The sequence below is a fragment of the Rhineura floridana genome, chromosome 9 (genome assembly GCF_030035675.1).
Source record: "Rhineura floridana isolate rRhiFlo1 chromosome 9, rRhiFlo1.hap2, whole genome shotgun sequence".
Taxonomy (NCBI): Eukaryota; Metazoa; Chordata; class Lepidosauria; order Squamata; family Rhineuridae; genus Rhineura; species Rhineura floridana.
The window spans coordinates 126,470,141-126,496,748 of NC_084488.1; the positions used below are offsets into that span (position 1 = coordinate 126,470,141).

General features: G+C 47.4%; 1 protein-coding gene across 10 annotated transcripts in view; it reads right to left on the reverse strand.

Moving 5' to 3' along the window:
* Positions 1-26,608, reverse strand: part of SFXN5 (sideroflexin 5) — a 150,268-nt gene that overhangs the window by 74,258 nt on the left and 49,402 nt on the right. For 6 of the 10 annotated variants that reach the window (XM_061583715.1, XM_061583714.1, XM_061583711.1 and 3 more), the window contains one exon: positions 9,299-9,353. In XM_061583715.1, coding sequence (XP_061439699.1) covers positions 9,299-9,353 — 55 coding nt within the window. Of the gene's footprint in view, positions 1-9,298; positions 9,354-10,774; positions 10,802-26,608 lie in introns of all 10 variants that reach the window. The other 4 variants (XM_061583705.1, XM_061583709.1, XM_061583707.1 and 1 more) reach the window with 1 other exon arrangement.

Here is a 26,608-nt window from a genome sequence, read left to right on the forward strand (position 1 = left end):
CACTGCTAGCATTACTCTGCCATGTTACTATAGTAAAGAGCGGCTGATCCTGGAGCTAAAGCCAGGGGCAACACAATACTGGTGGTAGCCGACACAGAGGGCAGTTCCGTCACTTAGCACCAGTGGCCCGCCAGCACCTTTAGCCACGAGAACACCCTGCTATGGACTGCCAGTGTTACGACAACCACAGCTGCTCATGGCCCCAGGGCTTAGTCACACACCTGGTGAGAGTGAAAACCCCAAAAGTATCAGTGCCTGAATTATAGGTCAGAGATCTTGAGACCTCTGGAGCAACTAGAGTCAAATCGTAGCTCTTCTTCCGACAATCTAGCCCTGAAAACTGAGCAGGAAGAGTCTGGAAAGGGCAGAAAGCCAGCCTGGCTCAGGGGAGCAATCCCAGGGTAGCCCATGTTTGGCAAGGCACCCTGAGCAATCCAGGAGCCACTCCCTTCCTCCTGCTAGAGGAGCTCTGTGTGTCAGTATGAAGTCCTGCCGCCAGGCTGATTTTTATTCCTCCTCCTGTCCCCCAAATTCCCTCTTGAGTAGGGTGGGAACCCTAAGGAGTCCCATCATGCCTTGGAGATTGGCCCATCGGGCAGTTTAGGGCTAGCCACACCCACTTTTCCCTGACCTGACCTCATGTACGACCTCAGAGGCAGGACATTTTCTGTCACATGGCGACAGAAAAGGTGCCACATTCAAAAAGCAGAGTATTTTGCCTGCAAAGGAAGGAGCAGAAGTGCACGTACGGCATTCTCCCAGGCACTCATTCAGTTCGCACAAGGACTTCAGCTTGCAGAACAGAATTCCCCCCTCCTTCCCTCCCTGTGTGCATCCCGCACCATCACCAGATCTGCTCTGGAGGATTGGACCGACTTTAGAATATATTTAGTTTGCACACAGGGAGAGCAGAGGGAGGAGAAGTTCTGTTGCGCAGTCAAAAGTCCTTGCGCTGATGGAATGAGTTTGCTTAGAGCATGCTTCCACTTTTTCCTTTGCAGCCATAATTTGAATTCATAGGAAAGAAGAGGGCTTCTCAAGAAAGCCTTGTTTATCCCCATCTTCCTGGAGAAAGGTCTTCCTTGCATTGCTTCCTGACACTGAGGGAAGAAAGGCAGGCACAAAGCCAGCTTTTCAAGCGCTGACATCAACTAGGCTGCTTTATCCTCACTATCAAGAAAGGAAACTCCACGGCCTCATCCATCCCACAAAGCAGCTTTTCCTGAGTAGAGTGTCAAAAACCAGTTGCCAATATGAGGTGCAGGTATCTATGTCCCTTCATGAGACGCAAAACTAAGAAGGAGTTGCAAGCCTGATTTCAAGGAAGATGTGGTGGCTCTTGCAAGCCAATCCCAGCTAGGAACACGCAAAAAGAAGCGCTCAGCTCTGGGGGTGGAGGAGGATTGTCCTAACGGACACATGAGACTGCACAGCAGATAAGATGCACCCAAACATTTTTCCCTCCGTTCTTTCTTTAAGTAGCACTGCAACTTTTCTGGGCTCCTTTTGGGAGGAAGGGTGGAATATAGATTTTAAAATAAATAACAAACGAATACATAAATAAAACTTTTCATCCATTAATTTGTCAAATAAATCAATTAAACTCTGATGAATGCAAAAGGTGCCCCCAATTAATCAGGCAGCAGATCTATTTTAAAAGAATAGTTTTAATGCAAGTACTTTGAAAAGTGAAGATGGCACATACCATCTTAAAAGACAACAGCATCTCATGGCACCTTAAAAACTAACAAATATTATGGCATAAGCTTTTGAGGAGTCAGGCCCACTTCGGCACTTTTGCATCTGGCAAAGCAGGCTTAAGCCCACGAAAGCTTATGCCAAAATGAGATTGTTGGTTTTTAAGGTAAGACAAGTCTTTTGTTGTTTTTCCTGCAAGAGACCAACAGGGCTGCTGTCCTTCTGGAACTCCCTAAAAGAGTCCCCTTCCACACACACCCAATCACACAGCAGAGACAGTGTGTTTCTCCTAAGGTGAGGCCCTGCTATCCTCTAAAAAGACAGGCAGCATGATTCTTGCTTCAGAGCTCATAGGCAAACATGTCTGAATGCAGTGGATCGATTGGTCCAGGAGGGTGAACGTTCACTGGGCTGAGGGCCATATTGGGCCATGCTTAACCCTCTACGGGTGGCACATCAAAATGAGCATCTTCCAAGTGTAGAAGTGGGCAAGGGCCAATTTTTATTTTTATTTTAACAATAACACATTTGGGGATCTGGGGTGGGGTTCATGAAAACCTTTTAGCATTATATACTCACAGCAGGGGACCTGCAGGAGTGGTCAGTACAAAAATATATTATTTTAAAACAATTTTTTAAAATTTAAATGGACAAATTTTGGGGGCCACAAAAACCCTTTGGCATCACAGTGGGATACCTATGGGAGCAGTAAGTTAAAAACATAAATTAAACATTAAATTAAGGATTTTTTCTAAAAAACAAACAAAAGCCTTTTGGCATCACAGTATCACAGCGGGGAAACATAGCAACAGTACACAAAAATGAATGTTGGACTACAGCAGACACTTCTTATGTTTAAAAAACTTTTAAAAAAAAAGACAAACGGGGGCGCAAAATATTTTGGGGGTGTAAATGAGCCACAGATTAGCCACCCATGAACTAATCCACTAATCAACAAAGATTTCTTTAACTGGGTGTCAGCCCTGCCTTTAACTATAGTGTCCCCGTGTGGTAGAGTTACACAAAGGGACCATCTTAGCACTGCTCAACTATGACACAACTTGAATAAAACCATAGTGGGTGATGCTTTAAAAAGGGCCAGCAGCTTTTTGAATGGATTCAAAAGGGGGATTAATCACTTACACACAATAATTTGCACAGCAGAGGGAAAGTGAGATGGTTCAAAGTAAGAATCATTTAGCTGGAGTGGTTATAAAGGAAGAGGCACTCTAGTGAGCCTCCTAAAATTATTACTATCAGCCCACCTAGTTGGCATGATGTACAAATCAAAGCTCAGTTGAGTCACACAGTCATCTCCGCTGTGAACACAGTGGGGCTGGGGGCTGGCAGGGATGCTGCATGGACCCCTTCAGGAGCAGGAGCAGGCCAGCCAGGCCACGTTGCTCCTGAGCTGAGATCACTAAGCGCACCAAATCAACCCATGGAGGATGAAGGTCTCCCAATAATGCCAGTAGCCAGTGAGATATTGGGCCTAATTTAAGGTGTTGGCACTGCTGTGCAAAGCCCTAAATGGCTTTGGACCCAGACACTGGAAAGAGCTCCTTCCCCTCAACCAGCCAGGGGAGGCCCTGCTTGTGGGCCCTCAGGGAATGTGCCATGATCTTGCGGGGGGGGGAATTAACACTGTTTGTACAATCTATTGCTGACCTGAATACTGTTTTGTATGATGTTGTTGTTATGTGCCTTCAAGTAGATTACGATTAATTAATTAATTAATTGATTGATTGATTGATTACATTTATATACCGCCCCATAGCCGAAGCTCTCTGGGCGGTTCACAGCAATTAAGAACATAAGAAGAGCCTGCTGGATCAGGCCAGTGGCCCATCTAGTCCAGCATCCTGTTCTCACAGTAGCCAACCAGGTGCCTGGGGGAAGCCCGCAAGCAGGACCTGAGTGCAAGAACACTCTCCCCTCCTGAGGCTTCTGGCAACTGGTTTTCAGAAGCATGCTGCCTCTGACTAGGGTGGCAGAGCACAGCCATCATGGCTAGTAGTCATTGATAGCCCCGTCCTCCATGAATTTGTCTAATCTTCTTTTAAAGCCGTCCAAGCTGGTGGCCATTACTGCATCTTGTGGGAGCAAATTCCATAGTTTAACTATGCGCTGAGTAAAGAAGGACTTCCTTTTGTCTGTCCTGAATCTCCCAACATTCAGCTTCTTTGAATGTCCACGAGTTCTAGTATTATGAGAGAGGGAGAAGAACTTTTCTCTATCCACTTTCTCAATGCCATGCATAATTTTATACACTTCTATCATGTCTCCTCTGACCCGCCTTTTCTCTAAACTAAAAAGCCCCAAATGCTGCAACCTTTCCTCGTAAGGGAGTCGCTCCATCCCCTTGATCATTCTGGTTGCCCTCTTCTGAACCTTTTCCAACTCTATAATATCCTTTTTGAGATGAGGCGACCAGAACTGTACACAGTATTCCAAATGCGGCCGCACCATAGATTTATACAACGGCATTATGATATCGGCTGTTTTATTTTCAATACCTTTCCTAATTATCGCTAGCATGGAATTTGCCTTTTTCACAGCTGCCGCACACTGGGTCGACATTTTCATCGTGCTGTCCACTACAACCCCGAGGTCTCTCTCCTGGTCGGTCACCGCCAGTTCAGACCCCATGAGCGTATATGTGAAATGAAGATTTTTTGCTCCAATATGCATAATTTTACACTTGTTTATATTGAATTGCATTTGCCATTTTTCCGCCCATTCACTCAGTTTGGAGAGGTCTTTTTGGAGCTCTTCGCAATCCCTTTTTGTTTTAACAACCTTGAACAATTTAGTGTCGTCAGCAAACTTGGCCACTTCACCACTCACTCCTAATTCTAGGTCATTAATGAACAAGTTGAAAAGTACAGGTCCCAATACTGATCCTTGAGGGACTCCACTTTCTACAGCCCTCCATTGGGAGAACTGTCTGTTTATTCCTACTCTCTGCTTTCTGCTTCTTAACCAATTCCTTATCCACAAGAGGACCTCTCCTCTTATTCCATGACTGCTAAGCTTCCTCAGAAGTCTTTGGTGAGGTACCTTGTGAAACGCTTTTTGAAAGTCTAAGTACACTATGTCCACTGGATCACCTCTATCTATATGCTTGTTGACACTCTCAAAGAATTCTAATAGGTTACTGAGACAGGACTTTCCCTTGCAGAAGCCATGCTGGCTCTGCTTCAGCAAGGCTTGTTCTTCTATGTGCTTAGTTAATCTAGCTTTAATCATACTTTCTACCAGTTTTCCAGGGACAGAAGTTAAGCTAACTGGCCTGTAATTTCCGGGATCCCCTCTGAATCCCTTTTTGAAGATTGGCGTTACATTTGCCACTTTCCAGTCCTCAGGCACAGAGGAGGACCCGAGGGACAAGTTATATATTTTAGTTAGCAGATCAGCAATTTCACATTTGAGTTCTTTGAGAACTCTTGGGTGGATGCCATCCGGGCCCGGTGATTTGTCAGTTTTTATATTGTCCATTAAGCCTAGAACTTCCTCTCTCGTCACCACTATTTGTCTCAGTTCCTAAGAATCCCTTCCTGCAAATGTTAGTTCAGGTTCAGGGATCTGCCCTATATCTTCCACTGTGAAGACAGATGCAAAGAATTCATTTAGCTTCTCTGCAATCTCCTTATCGTTCTTTAGTACACCTTTGACTCCCTTATCATCCAAGGGTCCAATCGCCTCCCTAGATGGTCTCCTGCTTTGAATGTATTTATAGAATTTTTTGTTGTTGGTTTTTATGTTCTTAGCAATGTGCTCCTCAAATTCTTTTTTAGCATCCCTTATTGTCTTCTTGCATTTCTTTTGCCAGAGTTTGTGTTCTCTTTTATTTTCTTCATTCGGACAAGACTTCCATTTTCTGAAGGAAGACCTTTTGCCTCTAAGAGCTTCCTTGACTTTGCTCGTTAACCATGCTGGCATCTTCTTGGCCCTGGCGGTACCTTTTCTGATCTGCGGTATGCACTCCAGCTGAGCTTCTAATATAGTGTTTTTAAACAACTTCCAAGCATTTTCGAGTGATGTGACCCTCTGGACTTTGTTTTTCAGCTTTCTTTTTACCAATCCCCTCATTTTTGTGAAGTTTCCTCTTTTGAAGTCAAATGTGACCGTGTTGGATTTTCTTGGCAATTGGCCATTTACATGTATGTTTAATTTAATAGCACTATGATCACTGCTCCCAATCGGTTCAACAACACTTACATCTCGCACCAGGTCCCGGTCCCCACTGACGATTAAGTCCTGGGTTGCCGTCCCTCTGGTCAGTTCCATGACCAACTGGTCTAGGGAATAGTCATTTAGAATATCTACAAATTTTGCTTCTTTGTCATGACTGGAACACATATGCGGCCAGTCTATGTCTGGGTAGTTGAAGTCACCCATTACTACCACATTTCCTAGTTTGGATGCTTCCTCAATTTCATATCTCATCTCAAGGTCTCCCTGAGCATTTTGATCAGGGGGACGATAGATCGTTCCCAGTATTAAGTCCCTCCTGGGGCATGGTATCACCACCCACAACGATTCTGTGGAGGAGTCTGCCTCTTTTGGGGTTTCGAGCTTGCTGGATTCAATGCCTTCTTTCATGTATAGAGCGACTCCGCCACCAATACGTCCTTCCCTGTCCTTCCGATATAGTTTATATCCAGGGATAACCGTATCCCACTGGTTTTCTCCATTCCACCAGGTCTCCGTTATGCTCACTATATCAATGCTCTCCTTTAAGACCAAGCACTCCAGTTCTCCCATCTTGGTTTGGAGGCTCCTAGCATTAGCATACAGACACTTGTAAGCAGTGTCCCTCTTCAAGTGTCTTTGGCACTTGTGGGTTGGCCTGTGGTAATTTTGCCCTTCTGAATTTATATCCTGTGCCCCTGCTCTCACAATGCCTACTTCTAGGCCTACCCCTTTTAAAATTTCATCATTTCTTTGGTTTTTATCCCGGGGGGGAGGTTTATTCTGAACCAGACCTTCCTCAGCTCCTGTCGGGTTTCCCCCCTCAGTCAGTTTAAAAGCTGCTCTGCCACCTTTTTAATTTTAAGTGCCAGCAGTCTGGTTCCATTCTGGTTCAAGTGGAGCCCGTCCCTTTTGTACAGGCCCGGCTTGTCCCAAAATGTTCCCCACTGCCTAACAAATCCAAACCCTTCCACCCAACACCATCGTCTCATCCACGCATTAAGACTGCGAAGCTGGGCCTGTCTGGCTGGTCCTGCGCGTGGAACCGGTAGCATTTCAGAGAAAGCCACCTTGGAGGTCCTTGTTAAAAACAATAAAAACAAATATACAAATTTTAAAACACAAAAAACAATTTAAAAATACAATTTAAAAAAATTATGGTGACCCTATGAATCAGTGACCTCCAAGAGCATCTGTCATGAACCACCCTGCTCAGATCTTGTAAGTTCAGGTCTGTGGCTTCCATTATGGAATCAATCCATCTCTTGTTTGGCCTTCCTCTTTTTCTACTCCCTGCTGTTTTTCCCAGCATTATTGTCTTTTGTAATGAATCATGTCTTCTCATGTGTCCAAAGTACGATAACCTCAGTTTCATCATTTTAGCTTCTAGTGATAGTTCTGGTTTAATTTGTTCTAACACCCAATTATTTGTCTTTTTCGCAGTCCATGGTATGCGCAAAGCTCTCCTCCAACACCACATTTCAAATGAGTTGATTTTTCTCTTATCCGCTTTTTTCACTGTCTTAACTTTCACATCCACACATAGAGATCGGGAATACCATGGTCTGAATGATCCTGAGTCCTGACTTTGGTGTTCAGTGATACATCTTTGCATTTGAGGACTTTTTCTAGTTCCCTCACAGCTGCCCTCCCCAGTCCTAGCCTTCTTCTGATTTCTTGACAAATGTCTCCATTTTTGTTAAGGACTGTGCCGAGGTATTGATAATCCTTGAACTGTTTTATATATTGTCTTTTATTTTGTATTGTGATTTCAATTTTGTTTTCATGTTGCATTTTTAAAAAACTGTTAGCTGCCCTGGGCTCTCATGAGAACACGGGACAAGGAATTAAAGGACAACTCCACCAAAGCCCAGCCCCCTGGCTCACAGTGAGACTGTAGGACAGACACATAAGGGGAAGGGGAAGGCAGGGAACCAACGCAGATTCACACAGCTCTGACAACCTTCCTTTTGTAACCTTTGCTCCCAAGTGGCTTTTATGGGCCAAGGGGGCCCCTTTTATGCACCGTATCATGCCCCCCCCAGTGACAAGGACGTATAGAGTTCTCAGAACTGATGCCATCATCAGGAGCAGGCGGTGGAGTGAAGGGGTGGGACGGAGCCATCCTCTTGACACCAGCATCCCTGTTGCTTATCAGGATGGGGTAAGGCAGGGTGGCGGCAGGACAGCCTCTTCTCCCTGGGCTTCTGAGTAAAGAAGAGACTTACCAACAGCAGGACCAACATGGGCCACAACCAGAGCAGTATCCAGGGCCAGTCCAAGGTCAGGGGTCAAACAAGCCGAGTCCACAACAGGGGGTCAGGCAAAAGGCAAAGGCAGAGCAGTCCAAGACCAGGGTCCAGTCAGCCCGTGGGCAAAGGCAAGAGGCAGCTGCAGAGGCAGCAGGAGATCAGCTGACAGGCAGAGAGCAGGACTGGCACACAGACGTTGTTCCAGTGGCTCTTCCAGCCTAGCACTGGGGCTGCTGGAACCACCCCCCAACCGACTCCTACCAACTCCCGTCATCCAGAGGTCTCCTTGAGAGGAGGTCTTACTCCTGAGGAAACCTTTGCTCCCAAGGAGTCCTTGCTGTAGTTCGGATCTTCTCCAGATGGGCCGGGTTTCTGTCTGGCATTTGAGGTACTGCCTCTCCCTTGGGCTTGGGACCCGTTTGGCCTCATCTCAGAGGCTGAACTCACCCTGGGTGCGGACGCCCCTTCTTAGACTCCTTGCAGGACCCCTGGCTCCTCACCCTCAGATACAGTCTGACCCAGGGCTGGGTGCGAGCCCGGAGCCTCCTAGTCATCCTGTTGAGGACTCCCCTGGCTGAGGCGTGACACAAGGTCAGGGCTCTGTGGGCAGAGCAGAAGGAGTGCAGGACTGGCTTCACTGAGGGACTCACCCTGCCCCAACATCACTGCCGCCCTGCCACTGCACCATCCTGGTAAGCAGCAGCAGCGCCAGTGTCGGGAGGGTGGCTCTGCTGCATCGCCCCACTGTGCAGCTGCTCCGGGCTGGGACAAAGCTAGTGAAGGCATTTTACAAACAGACGGATTATTTATTTATTTATTACATTTATATCCCACCCTTCCTCCCAGAATGGATGAAACAGGTACCTGCAGGGTGGGGAAGAGGAGGCACCAGAAGTCTAGCTTACATGGGAAATGTAGGGAGTCAGCCCCCCCCTGTACTGTTTGTGCTGATGCTCTGCATCTCTCCAGCGTTTCAGACAGGAGTCTCTTCCCAGCCCTCCCTGGAGACGCTGCTGGGGACCGAACCTGGGACCTGCTGCATGCAAAGCAGGTGCTCTACCCACTGAGCGAGGGTCCCTGATTAAACGTGGTGCAGAAGAGTTTAACATGTGGACATAAGCAAGCGACGTTGTCTTTAGGAGGTCGAGCCATACCTGACATTCTGAAAGGCATGAAAATCGTCTCGTTGGTGTCCGGATGGATGATGGCCTACAAAAGAATTAGACACAGTAAAAGAAGGGTGAAGACACGTGGCCAGCCCAAGACCTCCTCTCCCGTTCATGGTGGAAGCTGGAGACCAGAAATATACTGTCCTGTCACTCGGGTGGATGCCAGAACAAAACTGGGAGCAGGGGGCGGGGGGGGGGGGAGAGAAAAAACTGGAGGTCACTTTTGCATAGGAATTTTGCCATATGTGAAGTGGTCCTTGATGACATATTTACTGGTGTGCCTTTTCTATTGTCTCCAAAGCCTCATTTATAACCCTGTACATGTAATGTGGCCCCAGTGCACACTGTAACAACTCACAGAAACTGTTGGGGCTCTCTACAGGAATGATAATGAACAGATCTGGGCTGCAGGGGCTGGAACTTGTCACAGCAATGTTGCCCCCCTCTCTATTACCCTCAATGGACATCTTTTGAAAAGGGGCTAATTTCTAGCAGACCACCAAAGAAAACAGGTCTCCTATTAAAAACTAATAAAGAACCCAGGTCTACTTTGCCTGTATACAGTCAATCTATGTACGTGCAAGGGAGTCCATTGTTTGAGAAAAAGTTCTTTGGTAAAGTTCTGACTATAACTGTGTTCTGGAGTCACAAAGGCTTACTTTACAACCTTTTTTTAGCCCTGAAATATATGGCAAAATGATTTTTTTTTAAAAAAGGAATTCTTTTGAGCATGCACAGACTGTCCTTCCTTTACCACTAAACAACCCTGTCCCTAAACATCTGGGGTGAGAGCACAGAGCCATTAGGGCAGATGAGATGACCGCGAGGCAGGGAAGGACACTTGCTACCACCCCTAGTCTCTCATTTTAGAAATTAAGAACCAAACTCGTTCAACGAAAAACATTACAAGCAGACCCATAACCAGACCCATAAGCAGACCCTAGCCTGCTCAAAAAGCAGGACTATGCAGGACATTCGAAGGCAGAAAGGCCGTCTGAGGAGGCCACGCTTGCCAGATTGAGAAGCAAAGCCTTAAGAAGTCATTGCACTCAGTGTAAATTAGTAGACAAGTAACTGATTCACACCCCTGGGAGCCTCAAAAGGGCATGCCAGGTACTGAAGAATTACATGGACTGCTTTACCTGTTACTGAAATCAGCATGGGCATCACATGCACCGCTGTGGACAGCTGCAAATGGGTCTACTCCTCCCCTCCGGCATTGCCTCTCTCTTGGTCCAAGGCATGTGCGGTAGCAGCCCTGCCTTGGCCTCAGGCTGGCCAGTGCAAAAATGAAGCCAAGGGCAACTCCCAGTGCGATGGAAGGCCAGAGAGAAACATCCCATTGCGCACACATAGCAAAGGCAGCCAAACAGAGAGACAACAGCATTTGCACTCAGTGCTGCGGGAAGGCAGAAGAGCAATGGCAGCAGCATTAAAATGGAAAGGCTAAGAGTGGGTTACCTGTTTTATTTTTTGCGCTCTCCAAAGCTAGAAATACAAAAGACATAATTAATGTTGCTTGTTAGAGAAACAGCCAGGTGAGCCCAAAAGCCAGCAGAGTCAACACACGCGCAAAACAAACATTCAGTGTGGAGGTTTCCAAGAAAAAAGAGCACACAATACAATGTCATGGGTCTGCAATTACATTTGCCCCCAACAGATTCACTCTGGAAGCCAAAGCATGTGGGTACCACCTGCACATCCCACCCCACTCCAAAAGACGTTAGTGCTCTAGGGGGAAAGAGGGAGGGCTCACAAAGCGCTGGACAAGGTGCCCCAGAAGACTGCAGCTGACACCATGGCCCCCCTGAGCCTCAACTGCTACTCAACCCAATGGCTAATGGGACCCCATGGTACATTGGGGAAGATTATGGGCCCGAGGAAGGCTGCTAGTCAGGCCCCTCCAAAGCAGCTCTGCAGGCGAGGGGAGATATCGCCAAGAGCTCTGTAGGGCAGCAGCAGCTGTTCAGCCCTCCTGGCTGAATCGCTCTGCCGACAATTTAAAGAGAAGCTTCCAGGTAAGCCACTGAGTACCCTGGAAAGCCCCCCCCCCGAATAATTACCCCTTTGCTTGCTCTCTTGCGCCTCTGGCTTTATACTTTCATTAACAGCAACTGCAGTCATTTAATGCAGCACATCTAAACAGCAAAAAATGCTTCCACAGATTTCTCTTGTTTGTCTTTAATATAATTCTGTGGGACAGAGGTGCCACAATTGCTCCCACTTTACATCTGAGCTATTCTGAGGCCGAGGCTTAGAGAAGTGTGCCCAGTTAGTCTGAAGGCAAGAAGAAATCTGAACCCAAATCTCCACTGGACAGCATTATCTTCTTGGTTTTGGGTTCAGCCATATCCACAATCCTGCAATACAGAAATATATTTCCTTGAACATTATCACGGGGAGGGTGGATGTAGAGCTTTATAGTTTAATTAAAGAAGTAGAAACATGGCACAGACAGGATTTCTGTGTGGTCCACAGGTTCTTGCTAAAACTCTAAGAATGAAAAGAAAAAGGGTCTAACCCTCATGGCTGCAAAGTCTGAACAACTAAGCCATTGCCTCTATCCACTATTTTCCAGCTCTCACTCAATCCATACGTATTAAGCCCCCACCCCCCCGGAAATGTCCAAGCCAGGAATTTAATATTTCAGGTAAATACTTCAGATTAACAATAGTGAAGAAAATTAGGTGCAGATCCATCTTGGCATGCTCCATATTCAGATAACAGAGAAAACAATCACCCAGCTCTGAATGGCACCAACAGCACACCACTCAAGATGTTGGTTTTCAACCATCCTCCACCATGGCACTTTTCAAGATTAACCGACTGTGCTGTCTTATCCCAGCCACTTCCAAAACGTCCACTTAACAGTGCAACGCTATGTATGTCTATTCAGAAGTAAGTCCTGCTGAGTTCACTGGGGCTTACTCTCGGGTAAGCACATACTAGATTGCAGCCTACAGGGGCCTCCAGGTGATATTTTTAGTACCCTACATAACCAGTAATTCATCAGGTTTGGACAACCATAGTTGGCTCAAGAGACATCAGGACTTGAACATCAAAGGCCCTCCTCCGGGTGCCTACTCCAAGGGAGAGCGCATTCTCAGTGGTTGCCCCCAAATTATGGAATGATCTCTCTGACGAGGTGCGCCCGGTGCCCACACTGTTATCTTTTCGGCGCCAGGTCAAGACTTTCCTCTTCTCCCAGGCATGTTAGCATGTGTTTTAATTTGTTTTTCAAATTGTTTTTAAAAGATGTGTTTTTAAATTTGTATATTTGTTTTTAATGTTTTTAGTTATTGTAAACCCCCCAGAGAGCTTCGTCTATGGGGTGGTATATAAATACAATAAATAAATAAATAAACAGTGAAAACCTGCCCTGAACAGCGCTTGCCCACCTTGCAGCACTGCAAATCAAAAGTCTGACTCTCTTCTAGATTACACCAAAGACGAAAACTGTAGAGAAGCTCTGCTGGAACCAATAGGCGTATGCTGATGTAGGCTAGCTGATGCACCAGCAGAGTCAAGGTCTGAAAGTGACAAGATAATAAAAATGCACAGCCCTCAAAACACCACCACTTTACCAATGTTAATTAATTAGTCCTCACACCATCCCCACAGGAAGTCAGAAATGGGGAGCTTTAGGCTGCAAGGAGTGATTCAGGAAAGGGTCACTAAAGGGAGCTAGATCCCAAACGGGGAGGGGGGAGGTCCTCACATAATTGTGTAGGCAGCAGGGGGTCAGCTGCAGGTGAGAAAAGGTTCTTTCTAAGGTTAATTAAAAAGGAGATGCAGGAACAGAGACGGCCTGTCCTGCTTGGCCTGCAGATATCTATGCCAGGGGTTTTCTTGGGGGGGGGGGCAAGATAGGCTGCTAGATTTTAGGAACTGGTGGGAGCACGGCTCAGGGAGCTTTCTCCATTGGAAAAGTCAGACTATGAGTTTCCCATGGAGCAACGCACTTTGAAGAAACTTGCAGAGTAGTCAGATTCCTCTTAAAAGTATGCCCACTGGGGACAGACAAAGATCAATCTCACAGCAGCCCTTCCTGTATGAAGCTGGAGGGAGCTCACGTCGCCCTCTTCCTGACTCCAGCGCCTTGCCTTAACATCACTTCTCTGGCCGTCGCACAAACTTAAATAAATAAGACATTTCTTGAAGCGGTTTGCATTGCTTGTAACGCAGGCCCCCTCCCCTCTCAGCTCAGACTCCTTTTGTTTAAGTTCCTTGCCACTCTGGCTGCCTGGTTTGTCTTAACAGCCAGGTGTATGTCTATGATAAGAGCCTCAGAAAAGCCATGGCTACTCAATCAGGCCAAAGGAGGCCCCACCTAGTCCCGCATCCTGTTCTCACAGTGGCCAACATAATGCCCCAATGGGAAGCCTGAATGCAAGACCTGTGCACAAGAGCACTCTCCTCTCCCGTAGCTTTCAGCAACTAGTGCTGCCTTTACGGTGGAGGGAAGAGAGCTACTCACTTTTGCTGCTAGACTGTCCTCCATGTTCTTGAACGGACAGATGGGCTTGTGTTCAAGGTGCAGTGCTGGCCAGGCAGGAATCTCCCCCAAATTGTTTTTTTTTAAGTGTTTTTAAATTTGTATATTTGTATATTTGTTTTTAATGTTTTTAATTGTTGTAAACCACCCAGAGAGCTTCAGCTATGGGGCGGTATACAAATGTAATTAATAATCATCATCATCATCATCATCATCATCAGAAGCATGGTGCCTCCAACTATGGAGCCAATTCATCAAGGTTAGCTAGTGAATTTCATAGTTTAGCTATGCACTATGTGAAGAAGCACTAACTTTCCTGAATCTTCCCACATTCAGCTTCATTTAATGTCCGTGAGTTGTAGTGTTATGAGGGAGAAAAGCTTTTCTGTTCACTTTCTCCATGCCCAGCATAATTTTATACCCTTCTGTCATGTCCTCCACTTACTTGCCTTTTCTCTAAAATAAAAAGCCCCAAATGCTGCAAACTTTCCTCAGAGGGGAGTCGCTCCATCCCCTTGATCATCTTGGCTGCCTTTTTCTGAACCTTTTGCAACTTTGCAATATCTACTACATATATGTCAGAGCGGGGGACGGGCTTCTCTCTGTCTGTCTATAGGGTTTCCCATAAAAGCATGCTCTCTCCTGAAGGTTGGCCTGGCCCAGAAGCAAACCGTTTGGAATGTTGCTTCCTCTGTCCTAACACTGTTTCTGATCTGATGCCAGCAAACCTCACAAGATCCTGCAAGATCTGGGCATACAGATACAGGGAAATATGTCTGCATAAATGTCCACCAGCATGATCTATAATTTAGCCCACCTCTTTTCCCTTGTGGTAAAGGGCTTGCAGCCCAGGCAGGACCCCTCTGAACTAGGGAAAACTGCCCCTTACCATGCCTTGGGCTACCTCTTTCCGAACACCACCACCAACTGGCTCTCATTCATGTTGGCTTCAGGTACCTGCCGGTTATCTGCAATCAGCCACTGCCAAAGAAATGCCTGCCCTCTCCCTATTCTGATCCTACACGGAACACTCCTCTGAAATATCAACAAGGCCACTGCACAGATCTCTCCCCCCTCCTGCTCACTCTGATTATCATACTTTGGATTTCACACATGGCAACACTTGCCAGAGAGGTTGAAGCTAGCAGCAGCTAACCTATGCTGAGATTTCAGCCACTTCAGTTTGACACCAGACTAGACGTGCAACAAAGCTTTTCCTTGACTTTTGCCTGGATCATTCACTTCTCTTTGACTCAAACACTTGCTGGGTGGCTAAAGGTACATCCAGTTGCCCTGTAAGCAACGTAAAAAAAACAAAATTAAAAAACAGAAGGGGGTAGGAGATCTGGGGCCCAGACAAAACACCAAGCCCCCTGGACCACCCCCATCCTAAAGAAACATCCCTGGCCTCGAACCAAGGAGCAGGTAAGGATGTACTTTGTCTAGACTGGGGGGGGGGGGCGCACAGAACACAACTCCAAACTTCTGCAATGGCCACCAAAGGAGGAAGTATTATTATGAACATCCCACTGGCCCAGAACTTGGGCCTCACATGGCCCCAAATCCCAAATCCCTCATGAGGTGGAGCTGTTGGCGCTGCTAATGCATCCCTCACAGCACCAGTGGAGGCTGGTCCATTAGATCCAGTGGGGCGCTGCCTCTGCCTCCTGTTGGTTTCTACTCTGCCTTCCACCCTTCCAGTGCCAACGGGCACCAGCCATCCCTGCCCAGCACTTCAGGAAAGAGGCTCCATCCTGGTTGCCTCCTCCAGGCACTTGTGGGAAACTGGGGCCAATGGGTCATCCTTGGATGGGGGCCAAAGGAATGCCTCCTCCCTCCAAGGGCTGTCAAAGGGCTTCAGAGACCACACGTTCAGCAGGGTCTGTATATTGTGCAGGGCTGAGTAATACCGAGGGGACAGGCGGGGGAAAGGAAAAGTGCAGTTTACTGCAAATAGACCTCTTCGCTCTTCATCAACAGTGTAAAAAAAAGCCATTTATTCTCCCAAAGGGATGCTGTTTGGTCTCCGGTAGATTCATTGTTCTCTGCTGTGCCTGAGCCAGCAGGAGCAGCCCTTCCTGCTGCTATCCTGATTGAAGGGAGAGCCCAGGAATAAATACACGCCCATTAGGATGTCAAGTCTCTTTGCACTTCAGCAATGAAAAAGAGATGAAACAGTTTCAAACCAGTGAGAGCTGCCAAGGCTGCATTTGGAAAGACCAAGGGGTGTGAAGTCACAACCAGCCTGCCTCTCCTCGCAGCAGTGCCACTCAGCTGACGCTGGCGGAAGGAGATTGGATGGGAAAGGAGAAAGCGCAGCTCTCCAGGAACAGGCGGGCGGAGGGCAAAGCCTGGCGATTCTCTCTCACACGGAAGATGATCCCATTTCACGGGGGACGCACTCATGTGAAAAGGGAGAAGATTTCTGTTTAGCTCTTCTGTGGCTGCCAGCGTGAACAATCGTTAGAAAAACATGAAGGTGAGGGAAGTGGCTGCCTGGGTGGCACCTTGGGGCCAGGATGCTGCATATTGGACGAAGAGCACAGACAAAGGAGGAGGCCTTGGGTCCTGCCAGGAACCAGAAAGAGGCAGAGCTTTCCTCAACCAGAGGAAGCGGAAGCCTTGCCTCGAGGGGCAAGCTGTTTCCTCTGGACACTTGTCTATGTGCCTCATCAGTGGAGCACTGTGGACAGAACTACTGGGCCTGCAAGGTCTTCTGAATCTGTGCAGGACTAGAGCTCTGCGACAAAAGAAGCAAAACCCAGGAAGGAGACCTGAAAGAAGATGGCTCAGGCTAATTACCGGGAAATATCTGGTGAGCCCCCTGGTTGCAGTTTTAAGATGGCAACAAGAGCCCTGCAGCTGGATGAGGCCAAAGCCCTTCTCACCCAGCATCCTTTTCTTACAGCGGCCAACCAGATGCCTCTGATCTGAGCAGGACCCAAGTAAAACAGCAGCACTCTCTCCCACCTGCAATTCCCAGCAATTGGTCTTCAGGGGCACCCTGCCTCTTGACAGTGGAGGGAGAACACAGCCAAGGTGGCTAGTAGCCATGGGTAGCCATCTCATTGTCCATGAATGTGTCTCAGCCCCTTTTTGCTGTTGTTATGTGTCTTCAAGTTGATTTCGACTTATGGCGACCCTATGAATCAGTGGCCTCCAAGAGCACCTGTCATGAACCACCCTGGTCAGATCTTGTAAGTTCAGGTCCGTGGCTTCCTTTATGGAATCAATCCATCTCCTGTTTGGCCTTCCTCTTTTTCTACTCCCTTCTGTTTTTCCCAGCTTGGTTGTCTTCCCTAGTGAATCGTGTCTTCTCATTATGTGTCCAAAGTATGATAACCTCAGTTTCATCATTTTAGCTTCTAGTGACAGTTCTGGTTCAAACACCCAATGATTTGTCTTTTTCGCAGTCCATGGTATGCGCAAAGCTCTCCTCCAGCACCACATTTCAAATGAGTACATTTTTCTCTTATCTGCTTTTTTCACTGTCCATTCACATCCATACATAGAGATCGGGAATACTATGGTCTGAATCCTGACTTTAGTGTTCAGTGATACATCTTTGCATTTGAGGACCTTTTCTAGTACTCTCATAGCTCAGGCCCTTTACTCCCAGAAAAAGTCAGAACTATTGACCAACTTCAGCTGGCAACTGCCCACAGCCAAGCTTGCAACCTTCTCATCAGCCTGTCTTGCCTGTTGTGATGTGACACAAGAACTAGCAAACGTCCTCTAAGAGAAGACTTTAAGGTCCCATTTATTTATTTGAATAAATATGTATTTTATCTGCTTACCCTGCACCAGCTGCAACATCTCCTGGATACTAAGTTATCCAGGCTCTGGGAACTTCCTGCTTAGATTACTATAGTGTGTTATATGAGGGGCAGCCTTTGAAGATGGTTCAAGAACTGCAGCTGGTACAGAACACATCTGCTAGAATCTGACCTGCGGTTGCTTGTTAGGGACATACCTCACTCATTTCAGAAGAGCTTCTCTGCCCGTCTGCCCATTTTGGAGACCAGTTAAAGGTGCTGGATGTAATCTATAAAGCCCTGCCCTGTTTAGGAGGACAACTCCACGTCAACCCATCCCCATACACAGAGGGTCACCGGCCGCCAGCTGCCCCATCGCCTCCAGAGCAGCAATGAGTTGGAGGTCATCTCTGCTGCGGAGAAGGGCAATACCCCAAATCTTACTGCTAGGGGGAGAAGGGACTCTCTTCTCAGCCAGCCCCACATGCCACAATGGAGGCCTCAGTCAGGCTGGCTTTCCCTGCCTGGCATCTCCACAGAGAAGGGAGCTAAACAGCTAAGCTGCAAGCCTGGGAATCCTAGAAACGAAGCCTTTGACAGCTGGTGCCATCCACTGGCGAGCCTCTAGACAAGGGTGTCTTTGACAGACCATGTTTGGTCAGCTTCTCTGATCTTGAGAAGGATGGAAACAGACTGCAAACAAAGGGGGCACCTCCACAGAGGCAGCAACTGTTTGGGAACAGTTTTTGTTTTTTTAGTGTTTATTCTCTGCTCTCTCTCTCAACAACATTTATTCAGCACTTCCCCTGAGTTTCCCAAGTGCTTCACAAATTACCTCAGTAATTCTTACAAGAACCCTATAATGCAGGCAGGCTTGTTAGCCCCTAACCAGTTATCCAGGAAGGAAGGAAGGGAGGGAGGGAGGGAGGGAGGGAGGAAGGAAGGGAAGAAGGAAGGAAGGAAGGAAGGAAGGAAGGAAGGGAGGGAGGGAGGGAGGGAGGAAGGAGGAAGGGAGGGAGGGAGGGAGGGAGGGAGGGAGGAGGAAGGGAGGGAGGAAGGGAGGGAGGAAGGGAGGAGGGAGGGAGGGAGGGAGGAAGGAAGGAAGGAGGAAGGGAGGGATGAAGGGAGGGAGGGAGGGAGGGAGGGAGGGAGGAAGGGAGGGAGAAAGGAGGAAGGGAGGGAGGGAGGAAGGGAGGGAGGGAGGAGGGAGGGAGGGAGGGAGGGAGGAAGGAAGGAGGGAGGGAGGAAGGAAGGAAGGAGGGAGGGAGGGAGGAAGGAAGGAGGAAGGAAGGAGGAAGGGAGGGAGGGAGGGAGGGAGGAAGGAGGGAGGGAGGAGGGAGGGAGGGAGGGAGGAAGGAAGGAAGGAGGGAGGGAGGGAGGGAGGAAGGAAGGAAGGAGGGAGGGAGGGAGGGAGGAAGGAAGGAGGAAGGGAGGGAGGGAGGGAGGGAGGAAGGAGGGAGGGAGGGAGGGAGGGAGGAAGGAAGGAGGGAGGAAGGAGGGAGGGAGGGAGGAAGGGAGGGAGGGAGGAGGGAGGGAGGGAGGGAGGAAGGAGGGAGGGAGGGAGGAAGGAAGGAAGGAGGGAGGGAGGGAGGAAGGAAGGAGGAAGGAAGGAGGAAGGGAGGGAGGGAGGGAGGGAGGGAGGGAGGGCGGACTCTTCCAAGGAAAGCCTCCAAGCACCAAAGCAGAACTGTCTTGCCCTCTGCCACACCTCACTTCTCCCCTTCTTGGGTGAGGAAAGATAAGCCACCCACTGTCGCCTCCGCACCTCCTGCCTGCCCTCCTCAGTCCTATACTAGGTGCTGCTTGTGAGGTCCCCTCAATTTCTACAATTCTTTGTTGATATGCCAGGCTCCTCAGGGTGCCTCTGTCACCCCCAAATCCAGAGTTTCCATGGAGGCAATTTTGATTGCTAGCTATTGGGCTAAATCTGCTCCTTCCCCCTCCAAATAACCTTCTTGTCTGATCATGACGGCAAAGTCCCAAGAGGTGCAAGTCCCAATGCAAAGTCTAATGCACCATGTGGTTTCACATGGTCGAGGGCCAAAATATGCTACTCAGACAAAAGGCAGGAGCCGTTTCTCTCACCAGCCTCCCCCCACCCCTTAAACTCAGTAAGCTCTTCATTCAGCTTAGTGGGGCAAACTGAACAGAGCGGGCCTCGTTCCCTCTCTGGAGACCAGGGCTGTAGAGTCGGTACGTCAAACCTTCGACTCCGACTCCTCTATTTTTCTACTGTCCGACTCCGACTCCTTCATAAATGGCAAATGTATATTGATTTATGTTAAAATATTAATATTAAAATATTAATTTGATTTTGAAGCCGGAGTCGGTACATTTCTACCAACTCCGACTCAAAATTGCTTTCGACTCTGACTCCACGACTCCGACTCCACAGCCCTGCTGGAGATGCTGCTCCACATCGTCTGGCTCTTCCCATGCGCTGGGTCTGTGGCAGGCACTGCTTTAGTGCCGCAGAGAGTCTGGACACCCAGGCGAGGGTAAGCTGGAGCTCACTAACTCTTGGGGCCCACCTGGGTGGGGTGCCAGAGGGCCACAGATGCAACAGTTGGCACTCTGCAGGATTTTATTAGGCTCCATGTGGTGAAGGAAAAGCTAGTCATGGCAGCCTGAGCCATGATGGGTTGGAAGCACTGGGTTTTTATTATTTTCTTTTCTTTTTGCGTTACAGCCGGTTGTCCTCACCTCCACTAGACCTAGTTTTTAAAGGTTTTGCTCTGCTGACTCCCTGCCAATACAATATATCAGCCTTCACCAACCTGGCACCCCCCAGATGTTTTGGACTACAACTCCCATGAGCCCCAACCAGCACTGGGGCTTATTAAATTTATTTATTTCCATGTATGGATCACTTCCTATACATCTCAAAGCAATTTAACAATAAAAACATAAACAACAGATATAACAATTTCATATAAAAACCAATTTTGAATGCAATAGAGATACAAACTAGGATAATCATCTCCATTTAAAAGACTTGTTGGAAAAAGAAGGTCTTCAACAGGTGCTGAAAAGACAACCGAGATGGCACCTGTTTGATACGCAGTGGGAGGGAATTCCAAAGAGTTGGTGCTGCCACGCTAAAAGTCCAATTCCGATGTCCTACGGAACAGATGTCCCAATGAGATGGTATCTGCAGGAAGTCCTTGCCTTCAAAGTGCAAAGTTGGTTATATAAGGAGTGAGATGATCTTTGAAGTATCCTGATCCCAGGCTGCGTAAGGCTTTATACCCCAGAATCGGCTGAACTTAGCCTAGTAGCTAATTGGCAGCCAATGCAATTCTTTCAGCAGCAGTATAACATATTGGCACTATCCTAGCTCCAGTGAGCAGTCAAACTGCTGCATTTTGCACTACCTTGCAGCTTGGAGGCCAACCTCAGGGGCAGCCCCATATTGATCACATTGCAGTAGTACAACCTGGAGTTTATCAGCACATTAACAACAGTGATCAGGCCATCCTGGTCCAGAAACAGCTATAGCTGTCTTACCAGCGAAGCTTGTAAAAGGCACTCATCTGGTCCTCTAGTGATGGGAGTTATAGCCCAAAACATCTGGAGGGCATCAGGTTGGCAAAGGTTGCAGTACGGCATTTTTAGTATACTCTATTCAGCAGGGATCAGAAGATGCTGGGACTGAGCAGAAGAGCAGAGAAACTGCCCCCGCAGCCATGAAGACAGACCAGGCACTGCTGACATCATCCTGCACAAGACAGCCCACACAATGCTGGGAAACCTTGGCGATAGCCACCAACAGCCTGTTACCATCATTAGCAGCACACAAGGACGAACACTGATTAGCAGCCTTCAGCGGAGGAATTGGGTAACACCTCTTCCTCGGCAAGCTGTTCACTGGACACTCATTGCTTGTAGCTGGGCTGCATCAACAGCAGATACGCCTGGCATGTTTTTAATATTCATTTCTGTAGTTAATGAGCTGCAGGGCCTGTCCTCCAGTTTCAGATCACAACCTGGCTATGCTTAGGACTGCCCCTAAGTACACTCAGGCCTGCGCAATAGCCTGAAAGAAACAAGCAGCAGCAGCAGCAGCGAGGAGAAGGAACAGGTGAGGCCAAGGGTCCATCTACGCAAGCCCTGTGTCCCCACAGATGCATCCCAGAAGACCCCAAGCAGGAAGACAGTCAGCTGCCACCAGCCAACCCGTGCCCCGGGTAGACTCATCTCATCCAAGGGGCTTGGGCAGAACCAATTCCACATTCCAGCGATCCCACAAGACACCACGCCCAACCACGTCTGTTCCTTTATGCAACATCACAGCTGCTCCCTTCTGCAGACTTTGGCTAATCCCAGCCTGTGGGATCCCATGAGGAAAGAGCGAGCCACACTCATGCTAATCAGGCAAGGCTGTGAAGCCATCTTGTACTCTGTCAAGAAACCAGAGATAGTCTCCAAACATGCATCTACTTGGCACATGTTAATTCAAACATGTTAGTTCTCCATCATCCGGGCCAAAGAACCCACATGGCTGAATTATCAAGCTACCTAGCAGTTGTTTTATTTTTTTTATTTTTATTTTTATTATTATTATTATTATTATACCACTTACATGGCAGAATAGCTTCTAAGCCGTTTTGGGGGACCTCATGAAGCCACGCAGACCATTTTGGCATTTGGCATCGTCACTAAAGAAAACAGGAAGTCCGTAAGATTATCCCTCTCAAGATTTTTCAGGGTGCCTGAGAAGAGGCTTGCCCATATCAGAATGTTCATCAGAGAAAAACAACTACGAGCTTTGTGGCACCTGAGAGACTAACCAATTTATTACGCCACAAGCTTTCATGGACTAGAGTCCTCTTCAGAAGAACTTCATCAACAGACTGTAGTCCGTGAAAATTTATGCCATAATGGAATTTGTTAGTCTTTAAGGTGCCACAAGACTCTTGGCAGGTTTTGCTGCAACAGACTAACAAGGCTGCTGTCTCTCTGGAAATTCAGCAGTGAACCTATCTCATGTCGGGGATAATCAAAACAGGATGGGGCTCGCGTCTACACCCTGACCGTGAGCTTCCGGGGCAGAGGGAAGGGAAGGGTACCCAGCTGGACACAGAATGATGGGCGAGATGCATCTTTGCTCTGATGATCCAGAGGGCTCTGTAGTCCTGTATCCCCTATGCTCCTTAGATCTTATAAGACTAATTCCAGGCAGGGCAGGGCAGGGCAGAGCAGGGCTGTTGACATGCACTTTTGAGAAACGGGACTCTGAAGAGTTGCCCTCCCCCTCCCCACAGCCCTTCATCATCTGGCATTTAAGCACAGAGAAGGCAGCCATCTGAGTGGCTGAGACGGGAACAAACTGAACCAAGCATCTCTAGTTCACATTCCAATGAACCAAACACACTTAACTGCAGCTCTCTGCATGCATTTTTGCAACACAAACAATCTCTTTTCGCACTTCTGATCATCTGTTCCGGCAGTGATGACTAGTGGCAGAAATGACTGTGGCAGATTTGTCACACTTGCCTCCATGTCGTCACTGAAGGGCCCACCTTTGCTAAAGTTTTAATCTGTTCAGTGGATGGGATATTTATTTATTTAACAGCACCACTGTGCATAGAATTATACAGAGAAACAAGAAGGCAACTGATCCCTGCCCCAGGGAGCTTGCAACATTCAACAGAGGAGGAACACAGAGGGAGAGGCGTGAGGAAGGGCAGAATCCTTTGAGGGGGCAGGAGACTTTGAGAAGGGCTGGGTGTGGAGGAGCCGGAGATGTGAGGGGCAGGGATACACTGGGATGCAATACAAGGGCAGAGAGACAAGGGGGGTTGGAGGCGAGGGACAAAGACCTTGTGCTGGAGATGGCAAGAGAAGGGGCCAGATTTTAAAGAGCAGTATCATCTCACAGCCTGAGCAATCAGAAAGGCAAATTATTGGGGGGGGGAGTTCCAGGAGTCGGGGGGCCAAGGAGAGACAACAGAAAGGGAAGGCTGCTGTACTGAAGTCAGTGCAGGAGATGACCACGGTGTGAACCAGAGTTTTGCTCCAGGGGAACCTGCATTTCTGTGGTCTTGTACAGGGAGAAGCAAAATGATTGAGCTAGCCGTTTCCCCTGTCTCTATTAAGTTCATCTGAAACTGATGACCAAAACATAAAACAAAACCCTAAGGTAACCCTATTCCTTCAAAAGCAAAAGACACAGTGTTGGTCCATAAGGGGGAAAAGATCCCAAAATGCACAATCAGCCAGTATTAGAACCAAGAGCAAAGTTGCTGGAAAGCTCCCTCGTAATCTTTTGCAATTTGGTCGCTCCATGGCCTGCTCTCACGGATTTTGAATTCTCCTCTTCCAATCTCCTGAGCTATCCCTAGAGATCCCCCCCCCCAGTTCTCCACATCTGGAAGAGTCAAAAAGTTCCCACTCATCTCTAGTCTTAACATCTCTTGATGCATATTCAGTTGTTTCTGCCTATGGCCTCTACCTCTCTACTGACCAATGGGAGAAAAACCTCAGCGCTCTAAATCAGAAATGGGAATAGAGGAGACCCCTCATCTCCACTACGAACTACTATTGGCAGCCACAGAATCCTCCAGAGTGAAGAGAGCTCAGAGACATCTTGCTTAGGCTTCTGCTGTAGGGGATGAAGGTTCTTTGGACCTGAACAGTGCCCATGAGGCTTTAAGGACACCTTGTTCTGAAATCCTCCAATAAAGAAGTTACAGTTCACTGAGCCAGTCTGGCCCTTGCAAGAATATCCTTAGTGTTGGACTGTTTTCTTCACATCTGACCAGGCTTCTTTTCCTTCTAAGCGGCAACCTCCTGCTCTATTTCCAGATATGAAGACCATTTGCCATTACTTGCCACGAACGCCCATAGAATCCTGAGAGAGGCAAAGGAGGCCAGAAGCAGGCCAAGGATCTACTGGTAGATCACTGGGTGATCTGGGGTGGATCAGAAAGGGTTTCTGACTTCCCAAAGTTCAACAGTAGCAACAAAATGGCTCTCCCCACGCTCTAAATGAAGGAAGCGAAGCAGAAGTGGGTTTCTGTATGTAAGGGCTATGAGCTCAGTTCAGTTCTGGTTCTTACACTCAGAATGTGCTCAGAGGGCACCCTGTTCTTTAATTCTGTATTCTTTTTGCACCAAGCTCTGGTTGGTGAATCTTGGGGTTCCTTTTTTTTTAAAAAAAGGAAAGTAGATCTGACAAGCCTGGAATCTACCCAACCCTGATGTAAGTCCTCATATCTGAACCCCCTGCGCAATACAGGGAATTCAGACCTAGATCATCACCGATAAAGAGCTGTCCAGCCTCTGTTTGAAGATCTCTAGGGAGTGGGAACTCCACTAGCCCTCTAGGTCATTGGTTTCATTGACAAATTGCTATTTATGTCAAGATGTATCTCAACTGAAATCAACCCTTCTTGGGCTTAAGCCCATTAGAACTGGTCCTGCTCTTGAGGAGAAGCAGAGAACAAGACTTTGACCTCTTCTGTGTGATGGCAGCCCTTCAGGAAGAGTCCTATCATGCCTCTCCTCTTCTCCAGTTCCGCCAACCTTTCTTCATAGGACTTACGTTCTATAGGACTGAACATTTTCCCTGCCCTCCTCTGAACCTGATCCAAATTGTCTGTATTGTTCTTAAATCCTTTCCTCAGGCATCCCTCAGTCTATTCCAGTGCTATTTATTTATGCATGCCTAACAGCAGAACTTTGCATTTATTTCTGGTGAATTTCATTTTATTAGTTTCAGGCAAGCATTCCATTCTATCAAGGTCATTTGAATGTTGTCCCTGTCTTCTGAGGTGTTTGCTATCCCCTCCCCCCTAGTTTTGTGCCATCTGCAAATTTGATATGGATTCCCTCCACCGTTTAATCGACACTATTGATAAAAATGTAGAAGGGCACTGGGCCTGAGAAGTAGCCTTGGGGCAGCCCACACAGTCTTCCAAGTTTGATGATGAACCACTTATGAGTACTCCATTCAACATTTGCATTTTTCCAACCAGCTGTGACTCTACCTCTGACGGTATTATCATCAGGCCCACATTTAGCCAGTTTGCTAACCAAAATATCATGGGGAAGTTTGTCAAATGCTTTGTTGAAACTGAAAAAAATGACATCCAACATTCCCACAATTCACTAAGTGAGTAACTCAATTAAAAAAAAAGATAAGGTTAGTCTGCCATGACTTACTCTGAAAAAAACCCATGACGGTTTTTACTAATCACTGCATTGATACCATGATGCTTACAGCCAACTGCTTTATAATCTGTTCCATTATCTTCGCTGGTAACAAAATCAGCCTATGGTTTCCTAAATTGTCCTTTTCTCTTTTTCTTTGAAAATTGGAACATTTGCCCATCATCTGGTAGTGAGGCACCTCACCTATTCCCAGGATTTCTCAAAGATTATACTTCTGAGGAGACATCAGCAAGTTCCTTTAGTTCCCTGGGATGCAATTCATCTGGACCTGACGTTTTGAACTTGTTTAAGTTAGATAGCTGTTTCCTTACCAATCTTTTGTTTATTATTTATTTGCAAACATTAAGAAAACATCCTGGGGGTGAACAGTATAAAATCAACAATAAAATTACATCCATAAAGGAAGTACAAAATACATCACAAATCAGTAGATCAGCTTAATACATCCCACAGAGCTAGAACATCACTCAGTGAAAGCCTGGTTGAATAGATGAAAGTTAAGCACGTGCCTAAATGGAAATACTGTAGATAAGGGGTCACCAATCTTTTAGGACCAGTGGGTACATTTCAAATTTTGAGAAACTGCTGTGGGCACCAGTCACAAAATGGCTGCAATGGAGGCGTGGCATAACACAAAACTGCTGTCATGGTAGCATGAAACAACACAAAATTAGAGAGAGTACTGTTCAGTTATTGTTGCTTCTCTCCCACTCCCCACCCACAGATGACCTCATGTTTACTATGGGATGTCAGCTTTGTCCTGCTGGTCCTGATTATGGGGATACAGCTGGTAAAGCCACAAGAACCCTGTTTTCCCCAATGCCAATCCTAAACCAAGTCCTAGGCTGCCATCCTGGACCCACTCACCTG